General features: G+C 46.8%; 1 protein-coding gene across 11 annotated transcripts in view; it reads right to left on the bottom strand.

The window, feature by feature from the left end:
• The window catches only part of ST3GAL3 (ST3 beta-galactoside alpha-2,3-sialyltransferase 3), a 187506-nt gene that overhangs the window by 10063 nt on the left and 157734 nt on the right, over positions 1-19709 (bottom strand). For 9 of the 11 annotated variants that reach the window (XM_054833605.1, XM_054833607.1, XM_054833604.1 and 6 more), the window contains 2 exons: positions 17143-17289; positions 6674-6820 (listed from right to left, as the gene is read on the bottom strand). In XM_054833605.1, the coding sequence (XP_054689580.1) occupies positions 6674-6820; positions 17143-17289 (294 nt within the window). The remainder of the gene's footprint in view (positions 1-6673; positions 6821-17142; positions 17290-19709) is intronic. The other 2 variants (XM_054833610.1, XM_054833614.1) reach the window with 1 other exon arrangement.

Genomic DNA, 19709 nt, shown 5'->3' with positions numbered 1-19709 from the left:
CCTTTCTATTTAATTTAACTATGAAGGCACTTGATCAAAGGCTATTTCCTAAAATGTCCCTCTGCAAGGTCTTCATGCCTGCTAAAAGCAGCTCTGAAAGGCCATCAGCTCTTCCTGTGCCCTCACGGTTGGTGAGAAGAGCTGTGCTAGCTACTGCGTCTGGGAATACCTGGGCTCTCCCCTTGACAGTAATACTGTACCTCCGTGACAGTGCGATTCTGGTGGTACCTGGCACCCCTACAGAGCTCTGTGTTGCATGTTGGGGTCAGCAGCTGGGCTCTAGCACACCCCTGTAGATCTTTTACTGTCTTTTCCTGCAGAGATCTTGTCCAAACCCTAATTCTGTTTTTGTCCATCCTACAGCCTTACCTTCCTTGCTGTTATTAGGGCACAGTGGTACCCCACGAGTGGTACTGTACTTCTGTCCTACTGAACAAGGCGATACCTGTGCTCTGGTCGTGACTGCTATTCCATCAATCTTTTCCAGATTTCTATTACATAGACACACAGTCCTTATGCACAGGAACAGCATGTGAGGCCTTCGTTCAGCCAAAACGCTGTCAAACAGGTGGCTTTTAAACAAAGACAAAAATGTATAAACCTCATCAGTCATCACTGCCGGCCCCAAGAAAAAGCACTGCCCTTTCAGAGGTCCCCCTGCCCCAGCCCCTAACCTCCCCCTCCAAAGCTGACCTCCATTTCAGTCTGCACCATTCCTTGTACTCCAATCACAATTCATCAGGCAGGCTCGAATAGCTGTGTTTTCAGTCTATAAATCACCAGGCTAGACATCTGCCTGGCTTTCAAAGGAGTTTTGTTCTTCTTCTTGGCTACCGCAAACTTTAAGGTACGTGGAGCCCTGAAGCAGCCCAACCACCCCCTCCCAAGCCACTTGCGTTGATTTAAAATGCAAAGGACGGCTTCACAGAGAGCGCCCAGCTGATGATAAAGCACTATTGTTTGTGCCTTTATGGGCCGAGGCTCCAAACTTGGTGTTTGTGGATTATTCTGAGAGGTAGCTGCTGGCGGGGAGAGACAGAGACAAAGCTGTGGGTCACTGCATGCTGCAGGCCACCTCCCCTGGCCCTTGTGACAGCCCTTACACAGGCTGAATAAGAAGTGTTACAAGATGGTGTCCTCCAGCATCCCACAAAGACCTGCCGGGGAAGCGGAGCCAAGGATCAGAAAGAAGCCATCAAAGGCAGTCGCGCCACCTCCCCCTCGGGTCAGGCAGCGAGTCGCTGAAGTGCCAGGCACAGCTGTATCAAAGGAGCTGACACCTCCAACAACATCGGCGCCGGCGCTTGATCTGCTCCTACAGTGAAAAGGAGACCAGCCAGCAGCTCCACCACGCGACACAAACGCCGCAGATGGGCTCTGGATGGATAAGGGTGGCTTTGAACCGCACATTCTGCATTTTTACCAACCGCAAGTGCAGCCAGCTGCTGAGAAAACAGCGCGGGGTGCTCCCTGCGTGGCATCCGAGGGGACTCCTTGCTCACGTTCTTGCTCCTGCAAGAAACGACCAGGAGACTGAAGCTCACCTCTGGATCACGAGGCCAGGGAAGTCTGTGTGCTGCCCGGCTGAGGAGGGATGCTGGGAGCCAGACTTGTGCTTCGTTCCCATGGTTTAGCACAACCTCCTGCTCTCAGTTTCATCAACTCCTTACGGATATGGTTTTACTATTCTAAACACTGTCACTTTCCCATCCTGAAATAATTTCTGCCTGAAACACTAGCCTGTTTTGCCATTAGCAATGAAGGTCTATTCTAATCCTTATAGGCAGGTTCATTAATTTTTTTTTATCCAGAAAAGCCTTCACTCTATTTAAAAATTATTCCTGTTTTCCTCACCTCATGGAAACATTTCCATGTTTCCTTTGCTATGTTCCCAGTAGATCTGACACTTCTACATTAATAGAAGACAGTGACCTGTGATAAAAATACACTTTTATGGAGTGCTTGGGCAGGAAGCATTACAGGACCTGAGCAAGAAATAAAAATACAATAAATAATATCAAAATTCAGCTCCGATGGACTCATTGCCACAAAAACAGAAACAAGTGAGCAGACACCTTGGCAAGGACTCAATCATTTTCTGTACAGCATTCACGGAAGCAGGCAAGGGTTGAAAGCTGTTGTAAAATTATTGGGAATAGGGAAAATAGCAACCGAAGGGAGATGACAACTTAGATGTTCTGGATTTTGTAAGTTAAAGAGACAGGATCAGAGCTGAAAAATCACCTGTGAGAATTTACACAACAGCACGGGGTCTATTGGGCAGTGGTCTCCTAGTAACAGATCAGAGAACAGCAGAGGGTCTTCATACTGTCCAGAAAACCCCTGCTGAAGAGCAGGCCAGGGACTCTGCACCCCCGGCCACGATGGGGAGGAGAGACAAGGAGAGAAGGTGCTGGGCACTGCAAGCACTGATCTCCAGCTCAGCCTGAAACTGAAAGCACTGCACCAGTGTGCTTCCAGCTCTCTGGAGCACGCTTAGGAACAACAAAGGGTCTTCTCTGTCAGGTCTGCCTGGACGTACCCTGGCTGGAGCACACTGAGCTACCCAGGACAGAAGGCAGGGAAGCCATCCAGGACTAAACCAGAGAAATTTACTCCCATGAGCATTAACAAGAACAGGAGAATCCATACGTGCTTTGCAGCCATACTACTGACCAGGGTCCCAAGACCGTATACCTCTCCCTGACTGGTAACATCGATGAAGCTCCAGAGCGTCTGCCCCCTCGCAGAGCCTTCTCCTTTGGGGGAAGAAGCACCTGCCCAGCCCTTGGGAGTCTGAGATGCTGGAAGAGGCAGCAGAGGCAGCTGCCTCCTGCGGTAGCCACTGCAGCACAATCTTGGACCTCGAGGGCTTTTACCCCTGCGGGGAAAGCACAGACTAAGCAAAACTATATGCTCGTGCTGCCTGTTTCACCTCTTGGAAATTCAGCTGCCAGTCCCACAGAGCAACAGGAAAAATCACATTCATTTCCACAGAGATTTTATCACCTCAGTCTTGGCATGGGAGAGGCATCTCCGCCCAGCTGTGAGCAAGCGAGCGCATTTTGCTGGCTTTTTTTATGTAATCAGAACAAATTCCTCAGAGATGAGTCACAGGGTTTCACGGGTGTCCAGAGAGATGTCAAGCAGGACTCAAGTGTAAATCAGTGGCACACCTTGCCGAGAGGACGCACGCTCGCCGGCAGGCCCGTTCCCCCTGCAGACACCAGGCAAGGGAAGGGGCTCGATCAATGTTCCCAGAGAGGGTCCCACGAGTCCCACACGCGTGTGGCACCTCCAGACCCAGGACGCTGCTGGTGTTTACATTTTCTCTGTAAAGACAGTGATGGTTTCAGGGTGGAGCTGGAGTGCTTCCCTGCAGCTGCTCTCCAGGCTTAAACACTGAAGATTTTGGGTCATCTGGGCTGGAGAAGTCCAGCAGTCAGGGAAAAAATTTGAATTTCAGAAACAGAGGTGCTGCCCCACCAAAGTCTGGTCAAACTCCTGTGTGAGATGTTTGTTATGATGGAACAGCTGCATCCCACAGCAATTGTTTCAGTGCTGTGATGTTGCTACGTTAAGCAAACCTTGTCCTCTTCCCTGCTCAGGAATGAGTACTCCAGCCTGCATGGGTCTGCAGGCCAGACAGAGGACAAAGATGATACTTGCACACTTTCAAAGCACAGCCTGCTTTAGTGGCTCCTTTAGAGGCTGAAATGTAGAGGAGGACTAGGAAGAATGAGACCTGGACACAATCCTGGAGGTCCAAAGTAACACTGAGGAAAATGCTGTGGATGGTCTTGGGCCTTTGGGTATCAGAGCAGAAGGAACAGGCAAAAACCTTGGTGGAGCTTGGCTCTGGGTCAGTCTTCTTTCACTAGTGCCAAGGGCAATGTTTGGCACAAGGTGCTAATGCAGGGCAGCCTCTCAATTTACAAACCACATGCAGGACTCTCTTCAAGCAGGGTGTGTAGGATGCTTCCAGTCTAGACTGGGGCAAATCTACATTTGTGTGTTCTTTGAGGGCAACTGCAGAAGACACAACCCAACTATCGTGCCCTCCACCTTTCAACTTCACCCTCAGGTGACTAACAATTACCAGCTACCATTAATATTAAATGGGAAAGAAAGAAATGCAATCCTCTCTCTGCTCTTCACATTCCAGAATATCACAAACAATTTGTCATATTGGGAGGGGCAGAGGCAGGAGGAACATTAATTATTGATACTCGGGAACAGATGGCTTTTCTTGTACCAGGGCAGCGAAACGTAAGAGGAGCCTGTGGGTGAGGATGTGAGGATTAGATGGGCAGACACATATCAGATAACCAGCCTTCAAGCGGAGCAGGAACCTTCCTCCTAGAACCAGCTCTGCTGGCCTGCAGAGCTCTCATGAACAGCCCTGGCTTCAGAAACAAATCCACTGACATCTGAATTAGTGAGGCTTCACCGGAACCTTTCAACGCTCCCTCACCTCTGTACAGAACATCCTGGATGCGATGACTGACAGCTTCCAGACAGCAGCAGCAGCCTGACAAAACAGGCACCAGCTGGTCTCTCTAGGAGACCCTACTGGTTGCATTTCACATGTTCATCCTCATCTACAGCCCTGTGCCATGCAAGGTTTATTTCTGAGACCGCATATGGTGTCCAAGAGTGATTCCCACCTGTCTTCCACTGGCTTCTGCATCCCACTCAGGGCGCTGGCCTCCAGAATCAAAGATCCAAGTGATCGAGACTGGTGACTTCAACCAGAGACTCTGTCAATCCAACTCTTTTTGCCAACTTTTCCCATTGATCCACATAAGGATGAAGAGCAAGAAGACTTTATTCTTGTCAGGTCCTGTGTAGGTGTCCTTGAGGTCAGAGACACCTACCAGGTTGCAAAACAGGCTTGGCACAGGACACCCGCTGTGAGTGTCCCCACGTCCAAGAGCAGACCGTGGGACTGACACCCTTATGAGACAGGAGGAACAACTGGGCAAGAGTGATCCTCCACCAAAGGCAGCCGATTCACCAGAGTGGCACCAGAGACAAAAGCCCTTCCTGAAACTTTCATGAACAGTCTCTGTACCCACTGCTGGAGCCAGGCATCTGCATCCATTTTCATGGTGTAGTCGTGTTTTTGCTGGAAGACTAAGGAACCAGCTGTACTGACTCAGACCTGGGCTGGGGTAGCCCAGGGTCTTGTCTCAGGCAGTGGTTATAAGCAGACGCCCAGGGAAGAGTCAGAACTCAGCAAGCCCACGGTGGCACCTCCTCTATTTCTGCAAAAATGATATTCCTCAGCTATTTTCTGTCCAGGGATTTCACAAGCAAGACACCACCTCTGTACATAGTGTCTCAATTCAGTTTTCCTCTCTGGACATATCCCTTAAACCCTGTTAATGGGCACTCGCTCTCCCAGCCAGGACAGATCAAATCCATGGTTATTCCATTCAGCAAGCAGACTTTCTTGCTACCTCCACAGGTCCAGAAGGTACCTCAGGACCACAATGTCCAGTCCCTCAATATATTAGGGACCTCCTCACAGTCTTTTCCCAAACTCAGTTTGTTCTCTTGGCCTCTGCTGAGAGGTTGTTCCAAAGCCTCATTACTCTGATAATTAGACATGCTCTTCTCATTTCTCAAGCTGACTAATCACTGGTTTCTAATTCCTCTCAGTCTGCCTAGGGTCATGCAGCCTGCAGCCTGTGAGAGTCCTAAGACACGTACAATCTTGTGATTTGGAAAAACACAACTTCCCAGCTTCCCTCCTGGCCTGGATCAATAGCAAAGTGCTTGATGTGAACAAATGCCAAGTGCCAGGAGGCAGATACTGTCCATGAACAACACAACTTCTCACAACGTGGAGTAGGATAGAGAAAGTTTCTCTACCTAGGAGGCAGTGAAGAGGGGAAAGCAATCTTAGAAAGAGAAAGACCTGGGCCACGTCTGTGCTGGGAAAGATTGAGCTCTACCAAAAAGGAAGCAAACCTTCCCACTATAGAAGCTTTGACCAGTGTTCAAGTTTGCTCTAGTTTGGTACAGGGACTGGACAGACCTGAAAGAGCATCTTTATACTGCTGCATTATACCAGCATGAGAGCTTTTGTTCTTCTAAATATGCTGTTCATCTTACTGTGATAGTATCAGAAAACGTTTCTAATGTAGATCTGGCTTTAAAGAGCAGTCTCCATAGAGCCACGATGTGTTTACACTAGCTAACTCCTGCTGAACAGGCAGCTGAAGGCGAACATGCACGGGCTAATCTCACCTCCCCCACATTGCACAGGGGCTGAGGAGGGGATCATCCAGCAAAAGAAGCCTCTGGATTAGAGAACAACACAATGGATCAAAAAGCAGGACGTGGCCACATCTTTTCAACGCCAGAGCAGAATTGCTCCCTTTCACCCTACTCGAGTTAACATTTATGTGAATCTTTTCCCTGCTGCTCAAAAGGAGGAATCACATTATATACACATTCCAGAGAACTTTTCCCAGCAGAAATAACCGTTTTTAACACACATTGCGCTTGGGAGAATGTCTAGAATTTTACAGGCAAATGCATGGGTGGAGTTGTGTTTTGACCCATACAGGAAAGCTGTAAGTTGACATCACCATCCCAGTCAGGCTCTGGAGTCGGGGAGGTCAGCGGGCTTGGGAGGAAGATGTGCTCGGCAGGAGCTCCCTACCTCTTTGATGGCAGACATCTTGATGTTCTCATAGTAGTGCAGCGGTGCATTGGGTGAACTCATGTCATAGCCAAACCCAGCTACCGCCACCTCATCACAGTTGTGGAGTGCCATGGTTATTGCTACGCTTCCCAAGGTGGGGATGTTCTGAGAGGAGAGAAAGCAGGAATGGAAGTCATTAGCAGGTTGCCATTTCTACAATCAAAGATTTCCTCTTATTGTCTCTGCTCACAGGGGCACTGCTGCTACTAGGCAGAAAACCAGGAACAGGTATTTGGCTATATCTGCACATCAGCTGCCCAGTGCCAGCTTGCGGGGTCAATAGCCTCCCAACTTGTAAAGAAAATCATACGTTAGCCAGCTTCCTGCAAAGCGTCTAGCACGAAAGCAGCGGCTCTTGTTTGAGGCTCTATGACCTGACTGTCCAGCGGAGTATTGCAGGACAGAGGGATTAATGCAAATGGTCAGACTCTCCTTCCTCAACTCTTCTGTCCTAAGAATGGGGCAGCTGACGAGCTGGAGGATGAATCACAGTGGGTACGTTAGTTTTCTGAAACTAAAACAGACGTAGATACTGGATTACAGTTCTATGCACATTCTGGCATCCAGCTAGGCTAAGGAGGAATACTTATCCCAAACAGGCCACCACACAGGAGCAGAAGTGAAGAACAGTACAAACTCTGTATTTTACTGATGGCAAAAGCAGTTTAAGGAGGCCGTTAAACAGCTCTGGAGATGGAGGGGAGATCAGGCAGACCCAGACAGCAGTGTGCAGAGACCCCTTCCCTTGCTCGGGGCACCCCCACAGGCAAAGGGCACTCTAGCCTGTGCCATACCCTTCCTAGCCGCAGCATGCTGGGAAGATGAGGAGCAGTGGGAAGCCAGAGATGGGTGCTAGCACTCTGAGCAGGGACACGCTGACTGTCCTCTCCCATCTGCTGACCTGCCATTTGCACCAAAGTCCAGCCTCAGCCCTTCCCATTTCATCTGGCTTCTGCTGGGGCCCTGTGACAGTGGTGCTGTACGGCTGCAACTCCTCTTGTGCGTTCAGATGAACATGGCCGCTGTGACAGGAGTGTTTCCAGCATAAAACCTTAGCTCACAGATTCTTCTAGCTGCCCTTTAGCCAGATGAATCCAGAGGTAGCTTTACCCCAGGGGCTAGGGAGAGGCTGAGAAATCCACCCACATATCTTATCTTCATTTGTAGAGCATCCAACACCGCCGTATCAAAAGTATCACGAATTCAGAGGACATGCTCAGACAGTCACCAAGGGGTGACAGCCTCTTAGGTGAGATGTAGAAACCAACTGCATGCTTCTATTTTGCATTTAAAATAGTTTACCCTGAACCGGTGAGCAACGCTGTTGCATTTCACCTGATGTTCGTAACAGGGTGGGAACACAGTGTTTTGAGTTTCTGCCTCTCTTTCAAAGGAACTGGCTTTTGGCAGCACACTACCTTGCTCACTTCTGATTGCCTGACCGTGTCCCAAGACCAACATTTTCCAAACAAAGAATGCCACCCATACTCTAGCTGAGATGTGCAGAGCTGGGAGCACAACCCATCTGCTACAGAGAACTCCACTACAGCGCACTGGAATTACACTGATCTGAAGACAAACGTGTGAAAAATGCTTATGTCTAAATCAGCGAGACATTAAACTCAAACATTTGCAGTGCAACTGTAACAGCGCACATCTGAAACGAAAAGATTTTACTACATCCTTCTGTGCCAGCTCTAGGTGTTAGCAAAAATGGCATTTTGTTCTCGCTGCTTAATTTCAATTGATACTCACCACAAACAATATTGTTTAGTTAACTGTTAATTCACCGGTGCCCATAAAATATCAAGAAGGGGGTTAAAAAAAAAATTGAAAAAAAAAGTTTATTAGGCAAGGATAAGAAAGTTCCCCTGAATTTCAAATTATGCAAGAACATCCTGTCTTCTCAGGCATGGCAGTTTAAATTCAGATATTCTCAGCTTTATGTTTTACATCGGAGATGACATTTGGATGTCACTGGAATTGCATCAGCTGGTAAGTGGACTTGCCACAAAATCATTTCCCTCAGCTGAGCTGTAGTTACAGTGTCCAAAACATAGCGAGTAAATGGTTACGTCCTTGAGAATGTGTGTCGTTGGGAATACGATGGTGTTAACACCACCCACACTTGCACTGGGGCCATTCCCACGGTACAGCTCAAGGGAGACACAGGGTCTTCGCCTGGAGGGAATTTCACTGGCCAAGTTAACATTTAAGAGCTAACTTTCTAATGCGAGTCTTACAAACCACAGAGAATTATTCATACTACCCAACCTTATGGGAGGACTGCCAAACCACCATAACTTTCTTTCAAGCGTATTCTTATTTCTGTTTGGAGAATAACACTGCTGTTATTTCTGTTATCACAGAAATCAAAAGTGAACTTTCCTTTGGTCACCAAATATCTGCCTGACTTTATTCTACATATAATACCTCCAATGGCCTTTATGGAAAAATAGAAGGTAATTTTCTTATCTGCTTCTATTCTTCAGTAGGTTCTGACATGCCAGTATCTCAGCACTGCCTGCTCCTTTCTCAAAAATTATTAAAATACCAAAGACTACCAAAGACTTCCTAACCTCTTGGACTGTAATAGAAGTATCTGATTTGGCCCCTACAGCTATCAGAAATTCACATGGTGTCCTTAGCAAAATGTGTTGCCCTAAAATCACATTCAGAAACTGATGATCTGATGGCAGTTTTTAATTAAGCTATGCCTTATTTATGTTAGCACCCTCCAATACTACGTGCTTGCAGAGCCCACCCTTAGTAAGTGCCGTGGATAATAGCACCTCCTAAGAGGAGAATGTGAGTACAAACTCTGTGTGCGCACTCACATGCGACTGGATCAAATACATGTAACTGAGCATTTGCTCCAAACTGCTTATCTTAAAGAAGAGACAACCATTGGACAGATTAAACAATAACTGGGGAATTGGAGAGACTTAGAAAAAAAAAAAAGGAGCCAGCTTGAAGTATAAAAGAAGCACGATCACCAGTTAACTACATGTCATTAGTAAGTCAATACAGTGCTTTGGTCCTGATTTGGTTTAAACTACAGAAACTGAGCAGTTTTCTCCTGTGACAGCCTGCTGAACTTCTGCTACTCCTTCCCTCTGCTGAAAATGAAGCGCTGCCTCATGCCCAGCTTGTGGCATGGGAAACAAAAGGCCCCGTAGGATCTAGAGATGCATCCTGGGCTGTGCTGCAGAGAAGCCAGCTCAGCAGCGTTCTCCAGGTCCAGGGGAAGGGGCTCTCCTCTCAGCAGAGAAGTGCCAAATGAGAGGGGACATGTATCAGAGATAGGAAACGGTTATAATTATTTGTGTAGCTGCATCTACACAGCTTCCAAGCGCTCCTGATTGTTCACAGGCATATAAATTCATTTGCTGCTAAGCTCTCATCTGGACCTAATAAATCATGTACAACCTTTGGGGCAAGTTGGGGGACAGGTCACTCCAAGTTAGGCATCACAGACATGGCTGTGCCAAACCTGGTTTGCTGTGCCCTGCACAATGCGTCAGTGCTATCTCAGCACACACACCCTTGTGCCGTGCCCCAAAGACATACCAAAGCAACCACCACACCTCTTCCATTGAGTTATTAAAATACAACTCTCTCAAACAACTGAGCAGGCCTCTTGTTATTTTAGGCCATTGCTAAAGAAACAAGCCAAAATCCCAACACCCCCACTCAGGAATAATAATCTGGGGCTGGAGCAGCTCAAAGTCTGTCTTCCTGCTCGTGGCCCTCTACGTGCCTGGATACTCCTGCACCACCAAGCAATGCTGCTTTCAACTGAATGGCTGAAGAAAGGCAGCCCAATGGTGCCAGTGCCTAGGCGAGTCTCCTGGGATGCTGCCCAGCCACACAAAGACTGGCCAGTGCAAGCCAGGTCATGGCATGCACAGCCTCGGGGGGGAGCGATGGGGGCTGCCGGGGGTGGCACAGCAGGATTGCTGCTCCAGATGTGGCCATGATGAGTTTCTGACCTGAATAGGTGCCCACCAACTGGGCAGTGTTGAGAACAGCAAGACCCCGGAAAGCATTGGAAGTCCTCTCCCCCACCACTTGAACTTGGCCTTGCAAGCTCTGTACCTGCTGCTGTGTCTCACAGGTGTCTGTCCCAGCTGGGGTCCAGAGTGGTTACCAGGTTTAGCATCCCGTCTCCAGCACTGGTAAACAACTGCAAGGGCAACCTCCCTGGATAACGTGATCAGCCTGACAGTCCACATCTCCAAGCCTGGTCTGGTTGTCTAAGCCCAAACATCTGGAAAATGTCATGCTCCTATCTAATATAATGCTCCTCAGGGACCAGCCCTTTGCCTGCTCCTATTTGAGAGAATGCAGCAGGCTGACAGACGAGCCAGAGAGGACACCAAAAGGCTGTCTGACCAACAGAAGCAGCAAACACAGCAGTGGTGAGCGACACGTCACCACTGCAGTGCTGAGCAAAGGCTGCCTGTGCATCTGGAGCGCAGCTCCTTCCAGGGGCCCACTGGCACGTGTCCTCCATGGGTGAGGTGAGCACATGCATGGTGGATCCTGGGTGAGAAAAGCATAAAGACAAGAGAGGCAAAGATATCTGGTCTTGTGCTGCATCAGGGATCAAACACAGCCAGTCTGCACCACCAGGTCAGTGGACCAGAAAAGCCTTTAGCAGTACAGACAGACATAGGACGGGTTCTCCTACACTCTGCTGCAAGAGGAAAGATAAAAGGCTTCCCGTCAAGACATTGCTGTTTCATCTTCCATTGGTTCCCCTGAAGAGGCTTTAAAGATTGACTTCTTCTCATAGAAGCAGCCAGTCAGCAGAAATGAACACCAGCCCTCCTTTGGCCTTAATGGAGGCTGAGCATCACTTTATGGGCTTGCACTGCAGATCCAGTGCTCGAGAATGAACCAGGGGACTGTAACTGCTCTTTGCTTGGTGCATGTGAAAAGGTCTTGCTGCTTTTCATTCCATGCCCAGGTCATTCCTGTGTCACTGCCTGCTGGACTGGAAGGAAATGACTGCTGTAAATCTGTTTTTAGAAATATTTGACTCCCTTAATATGTTAAATGAATTCCAGTTATTTATGGGATTTTACTTAGCTCAGGGTAAGACATATTGGATTGTTCAGACTATTCCAATTGTTACCTTTTTCAGTAAAAGGGTAAGCATTGCTAAAGAATAAACTCCCTACGAACAATAACGCAACTAGATATTCAAACTGGTTCGACTAGTATATTAACTTATTTGAGGAAAACGTGAAAAATTGCTTACCTGAGAAAAAATGCTGCCTTAGTTTTACCAGTTACAGACCTGATCACCTAATAGCAATACAGTTTTCAAAACAAAAGAAATACAAACCAAAGCTATAATAGCTATCACATGCTATACACAACAGTCACTGTATTTTCTCTCTGTTCATTTATGTTGGCATAGGAACAACCCCAAACCTACTCTTTGCTTCCCTTAGCTGGCAAGTTTGGAAACATGGCATAAAAAGCAATTTAGCATCACTTATTGTGAGCAGACAAATGTCTGGCATTCTGCAGAGTGGTCCCTCTCACAGGAGCTTACAACCCACAGTGCTGCTCCCACAGCTACCTCCATCCATGCACGGAATCAGCTGCAATACTGGGCTTCAAAAGACAAAGCAGAGCATCTCCAACACTTTTCCTTCATCTCCCCTAGTTATCCCTTGCTGTAAGTGGGAGAGAGCCTCCTGAACTGGCGGTCTGCATCAGAGCAAAAGGGAAGGACCAGGGGCCTGTTGCTGGAGCCATGACGAGCTGCCCAGAAGGTTTCTGTTCTGCCATTTAACTGCTGAGCTCCCATACGACTTAACCCAAACCAAATATCTCTGACCACATCTAACCTGATGCACAGGCTCTGATTCACCGTTTGCCATAGAGCAGATTCCTGTGCAACACAGAGAGTATTTCTTAAGGACCTAACGATTTAGCAGGGGGCAAACAAGTGCATCACTTTACTACGCACTAGCTGCACTGTGGTAACCATGTATATGCTTCACCCTATGCTAAACAGGAGTTCATGGCCTACTCTTTCATTGAAGAGTAAATGCTGTTCAGTTACTTTGCGTTTATCGCATGCAGAAGCACGTGGTTGGGCATTTACCAAGAAGTAGCTGGTATGCATTTACCTGCTACCCTATAATGGCTTGTCCGAGCGTCCACTCCCCAGCAGCTCCTGGACTGATCACACTGCAGCGGTAATGGATTTAACAGTCCAGCCCATGAAGCAGATGTGCTGCCTTACAAACCCAACACTTACAATGACACTAAGTCTATTTAACTGACTGCAGTGATCCTTTACCTCTCCATCTTCCTGCCTTAGAAGATGCCATCAGAGTATAAAAAAAGGAGAAGTATGCAATTGGAAGGATGGAGTGTCAGACCGCTCTGCTCCTGCCATCCCCCACCTCTCTTCTGCTCCAACAGGTCCCAAGACACAGCCTTCACACAGTGACAGTCCAGCAAGAACAGCCCAGGAGACAAAGCTTGCTGGCACCAGGGCAACTCAGTACTAATGAGAGAAAGTGTCATTATGACCAGCCAGGGGAGCTGAAAAGCTGCCTAAGGAGCAAAGGGTCACCACTGGCATCTCCAGAAAGGCTGCCTGCCCACAGGCAGAACCACCTAACAGCAAAGAGAAGCCCTGGGGCAGGAGGTGCTAATGCTCCAGCATCAGAGGTTAATCCCCGAGTGCATGTGGGCTGTCAGCACTCTGCAGAGGTGCTAATCCATGGCCTGGTAACACCTCCTGCACATGGCTGCTCTTTCACCAAGTTGGTGCTGAGGCTGGGTGGAGTCCAGAGGAGGATGTCTTACCTCTTTAGTAAGGGGTCTATAGATTCAGCCATTTCCAGTACATGGACAAACCAAAGGCTTACAGTTTTGGGCAGCAGAGCTTAATCTCATGAGAAGTTAAATCATAAGCAGTTCCATGGATGCACAGCACCAGCAGAGAGAGAGAAACAAACACCACAGTCTGCACTGGAGTCCTCAGTGTCCTGACAACTTGTGCCATGTGAAATGTTCTGCTGGCCACCTCACACCATGCTTGGGCATCCCAGAGGAGCCAGAAAGCCACTGCTCCAATGACTCTGAGCGCTACAGAGTGGGTAGGACTATTCACAGCAAAAAGCACCCTGGCAATAGCCATCCCTAGTGTTGTACATGCAACAGGCAATGACACCTCTGAACCGATGCTCACGCTTGTCCCCCAGTAAGCTGCCTGCAGTGTAAGGTAGGTTATTGCATGCCTGAATTACCAGCTGCAATACCAGTGATGTCTGGTTTCAAGCCCAAAAGACCTGTATACACAGAACTTCCACCAAAACATAAATCACATGCACACACCTGTGACTAGTGAGACAGCCGAGCCTGTGCCCTTAAGAGGATTCTTTAATCAGAGGATCTTTAATAGCTCGTTTCTTTCATGCTAAACCATCTTTATGCATTAACATTTAATTTTCCCCAGATATTGCTAGGATCCTAAACTAAAGTTTTTCTTTATCGGCTTATCCTAAGAAGAGAGAAGTCCACATGTAGTAGGAAACAGCTCTCCCTCTTCTTTAGCCTTCAGTAAATGGACTGAGGAAACTCCTGAAAAGCTTTACTGGTCCCAGAGAGAAGTCACTGTTCATTGTGGGTGACCAGTTTTGCTCCTTGCTCAGACTTTTGGCTACTAATGCCGCAAGTACAATCAAAATGCATATTTGAGTTGTACCCCCCTACTATCCTCCAGAACCATCTGGCCCAAATTACATTATCAAAGCAGAGGATGTTACTACATTCACCCTTTATTGAATCCTGGGAAAAACGCTTTGAGATCAGCCCCAAACTATTTTACTAGCTCTCCTCAATGTTGCTGAAAAAGCCCCCAAATTACAAAGTTAATTGGCAGCACATTGTTACCATATGTGGTGTGCAAGAGAAGCACTGAAGTTTATTTAGGCATCAGAACCAAAGAAGAGTGGAATATTACTGCTCTTTATGAGGATTTTGTCTTGGTCTTGATTACTAAGGCTTCCCCAGCCTTGATCCTCCTGTGTGTAGCCTGCCCAACATAGCACAGCACACTGCAGCACGGGGGCACCAATCTGCCCCCATCCTGGTTCCCTGGGAGAAACTCAGGACACGTACTGTTCACTGTGCTTTTGCTTACTAGACCTCAGCGTTTTCTATTTCCATGTTCCTATGCTTCTTTCTAGAGTAAAGCTTTCCAGGCTGTCTCACATCTCTAAAACATGACCTTGAACCCAACCAGCCATGCTCTGCGGCTGCTGGGTCACCCTGTCTCTTGTGAAGCAATTCTCCTTGCTCTAGCTGCCTCATTTATCATGCTGGATCTCTCTCAAATCTTTAATAAGAGTTGGATTCTTGGTCTACAGGCTCTGATTTCCACCTTCCTATTTAAAGTCTCAGTGAAAAAAGGTCTGTAGCAAATTCGTATCACCAGGATCCTACTCAAACTCTTCTTCCCTCTTTACACCGGCAGCAGTAGCTTCTGTTGAAGCCTTTGCACTGACGCAGCAGCATCCGCTAAAGTGTGAAGTCCCAGCAGCTCCATAGTTGATGTCTGCAGTCAAATTTGTACCCACAGACTAGAAATACTCTCTCCCTATTTTTAAACTCTGACAGAATCACTGTATTAGAGTGTCCTTGCACAGAGAGCACAGGGTGTACTAACGTCCCAGCCCCACAGGTGCACCTGCAGAGCCCCTGTTGCCCCATCTGAAGGCATGAACTACAATTTACACAACCTAGCAGGGGTCATGGGCAGAGATTGCTTGCCTTAAAGCTCCATAAACTATTTTTAAATGCTCAAATGGACTTTCATGAAGTGAAACATCAGGTTTCAATTAAGATGCCTTCATTTCCCAATCTGATGTGTGTTAAACAACCTATCAAAACCTCATAAACTTCAGTTCACAGCATTTTCATTTCCGGATTCTCTCTTCTCCTCTCAGTTTAAGTAATATCTTGTGTATTAAAATAACGTGTTTAAAAATAAAAACAAATCTGGAGAAAATAAAGGCAAAAGTCTGATGATTTCTGTCCTTCACTGGGGCAGCAGTCCTGATTTTCTGGAAGAAAAATCAAGACCACGTTGTTCTAAGGGTAAGTTCTGGAGAACACAGAGAGGTAAAGTAAGTTACTTCCAAGCTGACGGGAATATTTGGGATAAGATAGCTTCAGTGATGGAGCAAAAATTCAGTGCTTCCTTCCAGAACCCCAGGACAGCTTCTGTACGTACATATGCAGCAATGCATTTCACGAAAGACCCATTCCATGTGGCCAAATCCATCTGCACATATTGCACACTGCATTTTAAGAAGTGAATTTCTTATCTCCAGACACCCACCCATCTGACCTGCACAAAACAAACGCCTCTAATATTTCTGAAGACTTTGCGATATAATTAGTACATGGGAAATGAGGCACTATTCTGTCTAGTCCAAACCCCTGCTGCAACATGGCAAATCTCCTGTCCTCCTAACAATGGAAGGACAATGGCGGGGGCAGAGCAAGCAGACCTTGTCCAGCAAAAGTGCTTCTCTCCAGGTTTGTCAGCTGTGCTAATGTGCCCAAAAATGTCCCGTGTGGTCTCTGTCAACAACTATATCACATGTGTACATGAATAATTCACCCACCCAAGTAATACTTTCTCTAATGGTTGATATATTAGGTAGAGCAAATATAAATAGGTTCTGAGGACAGCGTTGCAGTCAGAGATAATCCAGAAAAACCAAGTCACCACCTACTCCACACTAACACTCCCAAAAGTTGCACTGGGTGTGACAGATACTTAGAAAGATCATGAAGGTGTTTTGTTAATAACTATGACCTAACATTGTGTTTTGCATTGTTTTCTTTTGTAAGCTTTTACATCTAAAAGTTTCTACTGTAAGATCAGAATTTCTCACCAAAGGCCTCATCAAACAAACCTTTACCCTCTTTCACTATAAGCCTGGGATATAAGACGAGATGTGCGGTATCAGTGGTTTTAGGCTGCAGTCTCCATGAGGATAGTTAATTGTAAAACAGTAGCACAACCTTTAGGGAGACCTGCTCCGCTTCCAGATGTGCTGAGGGTGCAGAGAGCAGGGTTCCTTCTTCCTTTTGGGAAGGAACTCCCTCCACCCAGCCAGACCAGTGCCCTTCTGGCAGGCTGTGGGTGCCAGGAAATCACCCAGCTGGTGCTGGAGGCCTCAGAGCTGCCTCCAGAAAAGCGGCTCTAGTACCAGAAAGGATGGATCTTGCCTTGAGTGCTGCCACCATAAAAGGGCCAAAGTCCTTTCCCTTCAATGTCCAACAGTGGAGCCCCAAAGGAAACATAAGAACAGTGTAAGCCTACTCTGCTGCTTGGCCTCTTGTCCTTCCCCTTGGTTTTGCTTGCTCCGCTTTATACCTACCCCTCTGCCCATCAGGCCGTTGTTGAAAGGCAGTCCGATGAAGCTGAAAGCTGCCTCCTGGATGAAGTAGGGATTCAGGATACGTATCTCATGAGGTTCTCTTGGGACACGGGTTGCCACTGACTTCCAAAAGCCATCAGAGGCACTCTGGTAACAAAAAGAAAAAAAAAAAAAAGATAGATAAAACAACAAACACAATTATACACAAGAGATAGCAGATTGCTATTATTCTTAAAAAATAAAATTAAAATGTGTTACTGGCAGCAGTTCCTGCTGTCCCTGCTCACTGTCACAAGGTTTTAGTGGGAGGGTGCATCCTGGAGGGGTGACAGCAGCGTGTGCAGATGCACTTGAACTAGTCTGGATGACAAGTGTGAGGAAGACAGAGAGGCCTGGGCCTCAGCATGAATAACCCCCATCCTGGTCTTTTCGCTCTTACTGACACTTCAGCTTGTTTGGTTAATGGCTTAAGCATTCCAGCACATGCTGTGATCACTCCCACCTGCATACAAGGGGATGTACCCTTGGATAGCAAATGCTTTTAAGAACATTCAAAGAGCTAAAAATGACCGTACAGATCTACTTTCAGTGTGAGCTACATGCTTCCCACTTTATCCTAGATTTGTTCCCTTCTGTTACATTTTATGTAAATTAAGCTATAAGCTCACAAAGTCACCATCTTGTCTTGTGAAGGGCCATGCATGTTCATGGCACGAGGGAGAAAACTACTAAGTATGTCCTTTATGTCCTCCCAGTATAATTGGTTTTTAATGAAAGTCTTCACCCTGCAAAGCTGGGAGAACGCTGGCCTTGACGATTGCAACCCCGCTAGCCAGACCTGCCTAGAGAGCAGCTCGTGCCTCTCTGCCGCTTTACTTTCTGTCATCGCTCCTGCTACACCCCGCAGTGGGTATAGCACAGACTGCCCTCAAAGTAACTGGAGGCTCCACGTTCACGGGACTTACGGAACAATTACGTTCTAACGTTTCACTTCTGTTTAGGTCAAAAATTCAGAGCAAGGTACAGGGAGGATGGCAGGAATTTTAATCTGCTAACCAACAGCTTTGGCAGGGTAATCTGATTGAATACCTCCTTCTCACAGCGCTGAGACATCTTCCCTGTGATCTCCATGACAAGCAAGAGAGGCAGATGTTACACTCCACATAAAACGCATGTGCTTTGGAAGTCGTTATTTACACCAGTTTTGGGTTGGTTGTAGCTTAACAGTGACTTTACAGTTGCTTTCAAAGCACTGCCAAAAATAATGATGATCCCCTGCAAAATCCTCAGGAGCCTCCCCTGCCCGGTAGTGATTACCCCTGTAATTATCGACGGTAATTCTGCCACAGCCGATGCCTGCTGCAACTCACACGCTGCTTGTACTGCGCATGGCGCCTGTCAACTCTTGTGCCCTGTGGTGCTAAACACCTTACAGAGGCGTCTTTGTGGAATGATCCCGTGGTTAGCTTTAGCTGCTGAATTTCAGATCCTGAAGAATGAAACTTTGGTAGATGGCTCTCACCTTACAAAAGGCATTTAACACAGCAAACTTGAGGAGGAGGCATGTTATTATCTGAACCCACTGCCTGAGATAGCTAAATGCCATCGCTATCCTATTTTGACCCCACATTCCCCCTCAAAGCTGCCCAAACATAATACACTTGTGCTGACGAGGGCAAGGATCCTGTGCGTTTAAGTTTGCATTTCAACAATGGCAAAGCGCTCCCAGGACCCTAAATGGAAAAATATCCCAATTAACTTTAATGTTCTTTCATCATAGTTGAATTAGAAAGAATGTCTTGTGTCAAAGTGGTGTAACACTTTCCATTACATTACAACATTTTCAGCCACTGAGTGATCCCACTATTAAAAAAAAATAGAAAAAACAAATGTTAATAAAATCCAACATCCATTCGACCAAGGGATTTCAGGGATTTGGTATATCAACTGAGTTTTGCCTCCCTGTGAAAATTCATTAAAAATTGGATAAATATGAAACCTTTGGAATTTCCTAAAGGTACATGTAAAGCAGAGGTCTTCCAGTTCCAGGGAAGAAGGGAAAAAAAATTAAGTAATAACACCCCCGCCCCCCGCCCCGATTCCACTTGCATTAAGCATGCTCCAGGTCTCACAGAAATGAAGATGATAAACAAAAATCTTGAACAGCTACTCATTCAGTGAAACAATCTTATCATGGGTTTAAGCAGGCACACCCTGGAAAAATAGTGTGTGACCCTGAAACTAAAATAAATTTAGAAGTTGAATTATCATTTCATGTGCAACTCTAAATATGGCATCATCTAAATTTTGCAAACAATTCAAATCAAAGGTCTGCAAGCTATTTAAAGTGGACAAAAGCTGCCTTTTGTTTAGACTCACTCCGTAAGAGATTCTATGTAAGTTCTGGGATTTAAGTAGCTTTTACACAGCTTTTACATCACCCATGAAATATTAAAGGCGGGGGGGGGGGGGGGAGGAGGAGGAGGAAATATTACGAACACTTGAGACTTTTATTCTTTGCTGTTGCTTGAGCTGTTCAAAAAGATAATGACACATATCACAGTTGC

The sequence above is a fragment of the Grus americana genome, chromosome 8 (genome assembly GCF_028858705.1).
Source record: "Grus americana isolate bGruAme1 chromosome 8, bGruAme1.mat, whole genome shotgun sequence".
Taxonomy (NCBI): Eukaryota; Metazoa; Chordata; class Aves; order Gruiformes; family Gruidae; genus Grus; species Grus americana.
This window is presented reverse-complemented; position numbering and strand designations above follow the sequence as displayed.